We start from the raw sequence: 11,132 nt of genomic DNA on the forward strand, positions 1-11,132 counted from the left end.
CGGAGAGGAGACTCAAGGAGTCATTTTAAAGTTAAAACCTAAGTGCCTCCGATAAGATGACAATTCCGACAGGCTGGGAAATAATTCAGGCAAAAAACAAATGGTATTATGATCCATTCCAAGCGTTTAGAAAATTGCGACAGAGGAACTCAACAGATGGTTATTGGTCTAACCAGGCCTTCAAGATTGGCCTCATAATCTTTGAACTAGACCGATGAAACAGTCAAAATCTTTAAAAATAATTAAAGCGTCAAAATAATCTTTTATGCCAGTAGAAGCCGTGTTACTATACCAAAGATGCGAGAACTCATTGTGGCTGTCAAGTTGTATCGCGATTGTCCACGATGACGTATCCAGTATGGATGGATGATTTCAATAGTCAATTATTGTAAATCACTTGTCCATATTAATCATGTTTAATTACATTTTTTCTATATATAGTTTGGAACGTGTAGCATCGAACTATACCTTGATGACACTTAGTTTTAAACAATGATACAAAAAAACTACCTTCAACCCAAAATTGACCATTCTTTTTCAAATTGGTATTACTGAGAACTTCGATTAAGCGTGTAATTCAAGATATTTAGTTATCCTTAATTTTTTTAGCTATTCGGACTGACTTTAAGGAAGTTAAGAGTATCGTTATTTCTCTCATCCTTTTTCAACATTTTTTTAGAATATTTTCCAAAATCTCTTCACATACTTTTTTATTTTCTATTTACGTCAAAGGAATAAATAAAATGTATATTTTTTGGAAAGGACTTATTAATAGCACGAGACAGAAACATCAATTAAAATTTTCGTTTTAAAAATCAGGACATATTTCTTAATTTATTTCTTACTGACATATTTTGTATACACTGAACTTTTCTATTAACATTTTGGATCTACAAATTTTACCTTTTGTTAGTATAAAGAATAGTAAGTGAGTAAGCGTTTATTGATGTGTAAGATGTTTCCTCTCGCTTTCCCGTAATCTGTGGGAGTTCGTGTAAAGGGACGGAAGTGTGTAACAGGTAACCGGGAATCGCGCGCTATTTGTTTTGACCAATGAGCGCGTGTGGCGCTGGAGTTGGCCGTGAGATGGCACCAACATTTGATGGCCCATTTTCCGAAAGGATCTAATGTAGTGCTTATTACCTTAGTAATATCACCTTAATGAGATGTCATCATATGCGACTACTGTAATGCCCACTCGCACACATAAATAATACATTGAATTATTATTTTAGTTATAGTTTTCATTATTTCTGGGTCTTTGTTGACCAAATGAGCTTCATCTCAAAAACTATGGTCTCAGTGTATGATTGGAATTTAGCTCTTCGGAAGATTTGCAATTGGGGGTTGTACTTAACCGAACAGTTAGGTACTACCCATACTTTACATTTTATCGCTAAGCAGCAATACTTACAGTTGATTTCCAGTTTGTTGGGTGAGTGAGTCAGTGTAAATACAGGCACAAGGGACATAACATATTAGCTCCCAATATTATCTTACACTTACCATTACCTATAGAATAAAAAAATATATATATGCGTGGACTGAAATTAAAAAAAAAACTTAAACTTATTAACATCTACCAGGTAACAAGAACTCATTAAATTAGTTAAGTACTTTAAGTAAAGTAATTGGTTATATATGAAACTCCATAAAAGTAATACAATTCCTTCTCCATGTCTTAAGGTCTCGTTACCACCACTCGTGTGACCCACGCCTCACCGGCTGGGATGTACGCCCACACATCCGAGAGAAACTGGGAGTCAGACGCAGATGTTCCTGCGGAGTGCCTGAGCTTAGGGTGCAAGGACATAGCCTATCAGCTGATCACGAGCAACCCTGGCAGACAGTTTAAGGTATTTATTTAGCTTATTGAACAAATTACAGGACACGAAATACAAATGTGAAAGTAACTCTGTTTGTCTATATGTTACGCTTTTACGGATAAACAACTAAACCAAATGTTATGGCATTTGGTGTATACCCCAAGGAAGATATACGTTTTATACCTAAAATCTATTGACAGCCGTCGAAACCGCAGGCGAAAACTAGTGATTTATATAATTAAAAAGAGTACGTTTATTTTGTATTTAGCATTACTCTTATCTTGTTTACGTATAAGTACACGGTAATTATTCAAGTCATTCATTCTTTTTTAATGGCTGAAGGTATAAACATTACACAACTCTGACATATTTTTTTCTTCCATGTAATTCTATTAAGATTTATTTCCTTCGAGCCGCGTTCCAAATTTAAATATGCCTTAAAACGTGTCACATTATGTAGTGTACATGCGTTACGTGCCTGTATTTTTAATACATATAAATCCTTATTATTTATATTAATGCTAAGAAATATTTTTGTGAAAATTATTAAAAAAAACTATGTTAGTTTCGGGACATAAAATTATATATTAAAACATTTTTTTTATATATGATAGAAATATATATTTAAATATAAATTCTAAATAAAAATAAATCGATGCAATGAACCTCCTTTTAAAATTTGACAAGTTAAATAGCAATAGAAATAGTTTCAACATATTAAATACGAATGATCTATTGACTAAACTAAAACTGTCTCGTATAGTTTTGTATGAGTGGTTATTATATCGTAATGATTGATAGGATTTAAGTAGTTGGTTCTGTTACTATCTCTAGACTAAATGACTAGGCTAATATCTAATTTGATTTATATTCATTTGACAATAAATTCTATTTTTAAAAGGCTTCATTTGAACTCATAGGTATTGCAATGACCTGGACTAAATGTTTTGAGTGATAATTGCCGTAATTGTTTTGTAAAAAGGAATACGAAAATAAAAGGTTTAGACGCAATTATTTTGTAATACATTTATACCAAGTACAAAACACATAATTACAAGTAATGTACAATGTATCGAAATACACATATACGTATATTAGTACACAGAACGAAGCATACAGCTGTAAAAGATTATCGTTAAAATTTACATAAAAAACACAAAGGAATTCATTCTCTAGCGTGAACGATTTACCGTGACAAAACGACTTACACTGTGAAAATAATATCTTGAAAAAACATTACATCCAGATTTATATTTTATTGTACATATAATTGTCCATTCACTGTCCGACTATGATGAAACAATGGGAGGAGTACGTGGCCAAAAACAAAAAGATATTGTTTCTCTGATGTTCGACGTTCGTCCTTCAATATATCGTTTTATGGAGCAACCCTATTTAAGGCGGACCGGCAAATGGGCCACCTGATGTTAAGTGAGCGCTGTTAAAAATAATAATCCGCCAATATGCCACCAACTTTGGTAACTAAGATGTTATGTCATTTATACATGTGGTTACATTGGCTCACTCATGCTTCAAGCCGGAACACAACAATACGAATTATTGCTGTTTGCCGGCAGAATATCTGATGAGTGGGTGGTACCCAGACGGGTTTGCACAAAGCCCTACCATCAAGTAACTGATTACATCATAAATTCCAAATATACTCAGGACAGGCGAACCTTTGTCTAATAGAAAGTTTTTCTATTACTGCTCTTACTGTTATATAGTTATTGTTTATAAATGCTTAAAAATAACATTAATTATGTATTTCATCTTAGCGTTCTGTATGTATTAACACAATACAAAATGAATTTATAAAATACCGACAGCTGTTATTTGAATTATTTATAATTTGTATATTAAATATTAATTTAAACGTTCAAACGTTTAATTTAAATAATTACATATTTCCAATAAAGATTTATTGTAATTAATTCATTAGTTTTCCATAACACAAGTGCTTTAGCTACTTACATTGGGATCAGAGTAATGTATGCGATGTTGTCCGATATTTATTTATTTAGACCGGTACGAAACTTAGACCACAATCTACGCAGCTAGCTATATAGCGGAATATCCATTTACGCAGCAAATATAATTGAGCAAACTGTTAGTTCACATACAAGAAACTCACATACAAGACGACCTGCGTGGTCGAGTAGTGTGTACACCGGTTTTCATGGGTACGAGAGTCGATGTAGAAAAAGTTCCATAGTTTTCAATGTTACCTTGGGTCTGGGTCTTTGTCACGGTAGCATGCGGAAGCGACCCCGTGGCGCCCGCCGAAAGACGGAGAGGGTACCGCTGGTTTTTTAGTGGGTAAACCCGGCGTACCTGGGCGCACTCGGTGTCCAGGGCTCCGAGGAGTAACACCCCCCCCCCCTTTCCATCACGTGGGGGAAGCGCGTAACGCGTTTTACCAGCGAGAAAAAAAAAAAAAAGGGTCTGGGTCTTTGTGGTGACGTCGTTACTTCTAATTTTTCATAACACAAGTACCTTAGCTATTTACATTGGGATCAGAGTGATGTATGTGATGTTGTCCAATATTTATTATTATTTATTAAGAAGCAATCTCTATTTGATGGACTTCAAATTCCGCTGAAAATCCGAGACAGGATAGTAATCACGCCAGTGTCCAAAACGATCAAAATATACTTTATGCGAGTAGGCACCATATTTGTAGTATACAAGACTAGTTTGTGTGCGCAACTTCGCGTTATAGTGGTTTATCGTCAGATGCTAGGCATCAAAGTATACTTATGTCCTTTATTGGAGTTCAAACTTCCTTCATACGAAATTTAATTAAATTCATTTCCGTGATTTTGTCGTGATAGAGCTTCAGGCAAATAGACAGACAGAGATAATTTTGCATTTATAAAATGAGTATAGACTGTATTTCATGTAAAGCTACAGTTCGGAATGTAGGTTCTACCGCAAAGAATTAGCATAAACTAAGTATATTTTCCATCAGTTAAATAACATACGTCATAAAAATAAAAAATAATATATCATGACCAACTTGTAATTCCGAGCTGCTGATGATTAAGTAACACACTATTAATCTCCCACCGCTGGGCTAAGATCCCTCTCCTCTTCAGGCAAAGGTCATTATGATGCTGTAATGCGAGATTTTCGCAAAACACAATATGACGTGGCCGAATACGAGTCGAATTGTAAACACAAATTTTACACGTGACAATTCGGTGAAGCTAATCCTTATTAAGTTTAACGCGTAATTATTAAAAAAACCTAATAACTAGATTTGAATCCATTATCTAACATTACCTTGTAAACGGTCAATTAGATCTAGCTCGACCACAGAGATAATTGCATAATTATAGCATGCTTTTTATGAATAAAAAAATTTACTAATTACGTACAAGCTACCTTCAAGGAAAAATATTTCATAGACAAATACATTACTTTCAAACACTAAACCACTTAAACAAATGATAAATATGTACTTAAAATTTACATTGTCTTGTTTTGAAAAGAATCATAACATAACATAACATAACATATAATTATTCAAGTAAAATATCGTATAAAGTTATTTATACAAATGTACAATTATTTAACGTTTATTTTAGGTGGGTCGCCTGATGGTAAGTGGTCACCACTGCCTATAGACATTGGTGCCGTAAGATATTTAACACACCACCACTCCCAAGCTTGGGATTTTAAGTCTTTCATGCCTATAGTTTCACTGGCTGACCTTCAACAGGAACACAACAAAACTAAGTATTGCTGCATGACGGTAGATTCTATGCTAACCGGGTGTAATATCTACCCAGATTAAACAATCTATTTTCATTCAATTGAATCCGTGACGAGTCGAAAGTGTTTGTAGGAGCGTTCATAGTTAAAATATACTTTGATTTAATCCCAGAGTATCAACGTCTTGAATGCCACGTCATCGTCGATACGATTGTCAATTCATCATCTATGCAAAATAACATGGTATTTATCGGTGATTACATTTAATTAGATTTGAGGATCGTTCGTATATTCTTCGTCTCGTGTGCCATTGGCGTGACGTAATTTATGTACAATTGTCCATTTGAAATAAATTAAAGTAATAAATACACATATATTATTGTGAATAATGGTCTTTCTGTTCGGTGATATTTTATAGCTAGCGATACGTTGCTGTGACGTAATATAAAACAGTCCTCCGCGTCAGTCTGTCTAAACGCGATAAATCCTAAAATAAATTCGTCGCTTTTAACTCGAGTTAAAGTGCAAAAAAATAGGTTCGACAAGGCGTTTGAGCAAACAAAATAAGAGTACATGAAACTATCAATTAGGAAACTGGAATATTCTGTTTAAATTTAAAATAATCTGAAGTTCAGTTTGTGTTTAGCCAGGTTTATAATACCTGAAAGATAACACTATTTACTATGCTAAATTTTTACTCAAAGTATCATTAAAATACGTAAATAGCTTATTTTTATAACATTAATTCATTTGTTTATAAAATCAGTATTGACAGAGATTAATGACTTATTCATTTAACGCTTTATAGTAAAGATATAAAATATGTGAAAAAGGAACTTATTATGAAAGTCATGTTTATTCCTTGAATATATTTCTCGAACAACACTCAAGTATGAAAAGATAATGAAGACATAAGTGACATTTGTTAGGAAATATAGAAAGCATTATGCTTATAAATGGATTTTTACAGACATCTACTATCAAATACAAGCGTTTAGATAAATAAAGTAACTAATTAATTTCAAGTGCATAATATTATTAAATTTTTAATAAGTATTATCTCTGATAATGTTACTCGTGTCCCAATGATAACAATACACTTAAAAGCCGCAAGATGTACCCATTGAAATATGTATGTTTATCAAATAAATAAACAGCTAAATGATTGGAAATAAATATATTTCTAGGTGACCACTTAGGGCCAATATTGGTATTCTTTAAGATGTAGTTGGTGTAAGGGCGTAGTGCAAACCCTTCTGGGTAGATACCACCCACTCATCATTTATTCTACCGCCAAGCTGTAATACTTAGTATTTTTGGGTTCTAATTTAAAGCGTCATATCATCTTAATTCCCAAGGTTGGTGGCGCATTGGCAATGTTAGAAATGGCCAATATTGTTTACAGTGCTAATGTCTATGGGCGGTGGTGACCACTTACCACCAGATAGCCCATTTGCCAGTCCGCTTACCTATGCTATAAAAATAAGTATTTACTATTTCAACATGTGTAATCGTATAAATTTTTATTATTTCAGGTGATAATGGGAGGTGGGCGTCGCGAGTTCACGCCAAACGTTACAAACCCTTTAACCAACAGTACTGGCAAACGTCTAGATGGCATTGACCTGATTGACCTCTGGCATGAGGATAAAGTTGACTTAAATGCCACCCACCAGTACGTTACAGACAGAAGTGAGCTGATGAAGGTAGGATAGATTTTGATACACATTACAAGGGTACATTAACTGACTTTTTTTCACATATAAATGGTATACTCGTAACTGGTCACTAAAATTCACACATACTTGCATCTTGGTAGAACTGGTGAATAAAATTCAGAGACATTTGTATTACGTAATATTAACCAACCTTTACGGTGAAAATGTTCCTGAACTAGCCATTTCTTTGAATTATAAGACTGAACACTTTAGAACATTTTCAAGATTTTCATGTAAAATATTAATTGTATTACAAAACGACGTTTAACTCCGTGCCATTGGTAATATTACTTAGTTTTTATCAAATAATTTTCAGGTCTTCAATTCAGATGACTTGCCCGAATATCTTCTTGGCCTGTTCCAAAACGACCACATGGACTATCATTTGAAGGCCAATAATCAGCCAACCCTAGAAGAAATGGTAGAAGTAGCTATAAAGATGCTGAGCAGAAACGATAAGGGATACTTTTTGTTTGTGGAAGGTAATAGAACGCATTCGGCCTGTCCGATCATAAAATTTTTGGACGCCTGTTACTTATAAATATTTGAAAACGAAATTGTATTGAAATTTATCTGACTAATTTATCTAATTAGATCATCTTGACAACTTAATTTTTCTAGTTGCGAGGGTGCGTGAGTCAGTCTAACCGATAAATAGGCCAGTATTGGTGATTTTTAGAAATGGTTGTTCTTACGATGTAAATGCTACTTGGAGGTCGATCGTCCGCCATCCTATAAAAAAATTGTATTTTAATTTTACTTTAATCAATTTAAATTAGGTCTATACTCTTTTGATAGTGATCTCAAGGACAAACATTCTGAACGTCAAGTTTCAAGTTCTTTTTATTATCTATAGTAAATAGCAGAAAGCATTTTCCGAGCGGAAACAATTACGTTGTTATTAAAAAGTACGAGTAGCTGTCTCATATTTGTTTTCCTCGTTGATAAAAATTTAACATTGAACAAGACCAAGACCCAGTTAACGTAACACGTAATTCCTGTTTACTTTGTATTATATATATAAAGTTTCTTTAAATGTTTGAGTAAAGATTATTGAAAAAAAAAAATACAACACGTTTCGTCAAACGATGTTGTTTAAGTAATAGATTTAATACTATAAATAATGGCATATACATTATTGTTTAACAATTTAACACTGCAGGACAAAATATTCCAAGAAACACATGTATAAATATTCCAATCATGCCAGTCCAATCTCCTGTTCTCGCCTGATACTTCACACCGCTACACTAGCGCCTCGTCTTCAACACGAGCTCTTCAATTCACTTCACTTTACTCTGTATGATATATGAATATATTCTATAATATTTTTATTCTAGGTGGCAGAATAGATCACGCCCATCATGACAGCTACGCTCATTTAGCACTGGATGAAACTGTTGAATATGCTAAAGCTGTTAAGAAAGCTAAAGAACTAACAAATGAAGCAGAAACTCTTATTGTCGTATCTTCAGATCACGCACACACAATGACAGTAGCCGGTTACCCATCAAGGGGTAATGATATCCTAGGGGTTGTTGATACAGCTAAAGGTGCCGATGGTGTACCATATACCACTCTAAGTTATGCTAACGGAAAAGCCACGTCCTTTAATGAAGCAGGAAGGATTGATGTGACATTACATAGTGAATTTTCCAATCGTAAGTGTCCAATAGTCCAATGAAATGTCCAAATTCCAATTACTATAACAGAATGAGTTTTTCAGAGGCTTGACATTGGTCGCCAACCTAGTAATTACGGAACGTACTTATTTTTTTTTTAAGTTTATATTGTTACTTCTCTTTAAATACCATGTTTATTAATCAACCCCGCCTTAACCTGCTTTTGAGTGATCAATAAAAATAGCATTAATAGTTTTTTTATCGATGGTATCAAGGATATGCTTAGTTTATAATTAATCAACATCTTCCATGAAGTTTGCTATGAAGTTAAAATTACATATATCTAAAAATATGAATGATAGTTTTGAATTTTAATCTCTTTTCTTTTCCTTGATATTTACAAAGGTAAATTACTATTATAATCTTGTATTTATTTTATAATTTTACAAGATCTAAAATTTCAATGTGAATAATAATAGGCTTAGCACGAGATAATATAATTTAAAATCTATTCGAAATTTAATCTGCTTATTAAAATATAATTTATTATTAAGAATACAACAGCATTTTCTCATATTAAAACGAAATATTTGAATTCCAGGTGAATTGGAATATTCATATCCAAGCTTAGTTCCTCTGGACTCAGAAACGCACGGAGGTGAGGACGTCGCCGTGTTTGCCAGTGGACCTTGGCAGCATTTATTCACATCTAGCTACGAACAATCCGTCATACCACACATGATGGCATATGCAATGTGCTTGGGTGACAATCCCCATGAGAATTGTATGTCAAAACATCAAAGAGCATTCTGGACCAGTAACGGATTTAATATGAGACCAAATAAGTATTATTTACTAAGTTTATATGTTGTGATATTATTAGTTAGTAAAATATATATGTAGTTATTTAGTTTTTAGGCATGATACTTAATTTATTTTATAATACCTAAGAGAACTGTTATTTGCCGATCTATATATTAAACTAAATGCCTTGCCCCTCCTTTTAAGTCAAAATACATACCAAGTAAACCCTCCCTGAAAACTATATAATTTTTGCTTTCTAGGCTGTAGTTGTGTCTGTGCGTTGATAGCCAGTCAGGACAAATATTTCTTTGGGTAGATATTGGATAAACCTTCCTAAAAAAAATCCTAAAAATGTATAATATATATTTTGGTTTTAAAATAAATACTGATCTTAAATTTTCAATAGCACGGTTTTTCTATATGGATATTTAAAAATGTGTGATATTATTATTGCGATAAATCGCAATTATTCCATTTATTTGTAAGTTTTACTATTTGGACTTAGCAACTATATACTTACTTTTACTATTTATTTATTATATATAAATATATATTTTTAAATAAGTTGGTTAGTTACAGCTACGTATGTATTGTCTATCTCTTTCTACATCATGATCTATTCCATTTACCTCTCAATAAAATATATACGTTTTGTAAAAACCTAACTTATGTGAAAATACCTTGTTTCGTTCAATGAATAGTCCAAAGTATAATTTGTATTAATTAAAATGATATTACATAAGTCTTTATTTTGTACGATCTGGTTAAATCATTTACATGGAAATTTAAAGAGGCTTTGAATAGAATAGTTTTAAAAAAAATGTTAATTATTTATGTATTATCACGTATATCTTGATATTATTTTTTTATTTTATCTCCATGGACTACATTAACGTTTTAATTATTTTTTTTTGTTTGTTTTTCGTATAAAACCTAAGGTATCACTTTAATGTTGTAAATAAAAACTGTATGTACTGTTTCCTTATACAAATGGCCATATATGATAATTTTATAATTATAATAACTTCAATGTTCATGTCGTGTGATCCATTTTGTTAATAGTATTATTGTTATACAATTTTAATATTAAATATATTAAATTTATTTGTTCTTTTTTTATTTTTTAACACCTGAATTAAAATACTTTTAGCATTCATATTGGCATTCAACGAATTCATTTAAATTGACAATTTACATAATTATTTTACGTTATAATTTTTCTTTAACGATATCATCACAATTGTATATTTCGATTTTTGAACAACTTGTAGTTTCGAAAATATTTTTCAAATGAAGTTCTTTTACGCGGCCTACAATATAGTGAACTGGCAAAAATCTTTGCAAGTGTTATTTTTCACATGTATATAGGGTTTTATCTAATACACACACATTTTTATTCATTATCAGTTATTTAATACATAATGTGATATAGCAAAAGCAATTTC

General features: G+C 32.3%; 1 protein-coding gene across 2 annotated transcripts in view; it reads left to right on the plus strand.

Moving 5' to 3' along the window:
• The window catches only part of LOC113396500 (membrane-bound alkaline phosphatase-like), a 33,025-nt gene extending 22,993 nt beyond the window's left edge, over positions 1–10,032 (plus strand). For both annotated transcript variants that reach the window (XM_026634460.2, XM_026634459.2), the window contains exons 4-8: positions 1,687–1,856; positions 7,079–7,249; positions 7,578–7,743; positions 8,602–8,922; positions 9,485–10,032. In XM_026634460.2, the coding sequence (XP_026490245.2) occupies positions 1,687–1,856; positions 7,079–7,249; positions 7,578–7,743; positions 8,602–8,922; positions 9,485–9,786 (1,130 nt within the window). In that variant the 3' untranslated portion in view covers positions 9,787–10,032. The remainder of the gene's footprint in view (positions 1–1,686; positions 1,857–7,078; positions 7,250–7,577; positions 7,744–8,601; positions 8,923–9,484) is intronic.
• The last annotated feature ends 1,100 nt before the right edge of the window (positions 10,033–11,132 follow it).

This window comes from Vanessa tameamea, chromosome 13 (genome assembly GCF_037043105.1).
Source record: "Vanessa tameamea isolate UH-Manoa-2023 chromosome 13, ilVanTame1 primary haplotype, whole genome shotgun sequence".
Taxonomy (NCBI): Eukaryota; Metazoa; Arthropoda; class Insecta; order Lepidoptera; family Nymphalidae; genus Vanessa; species Vanessa tameamea.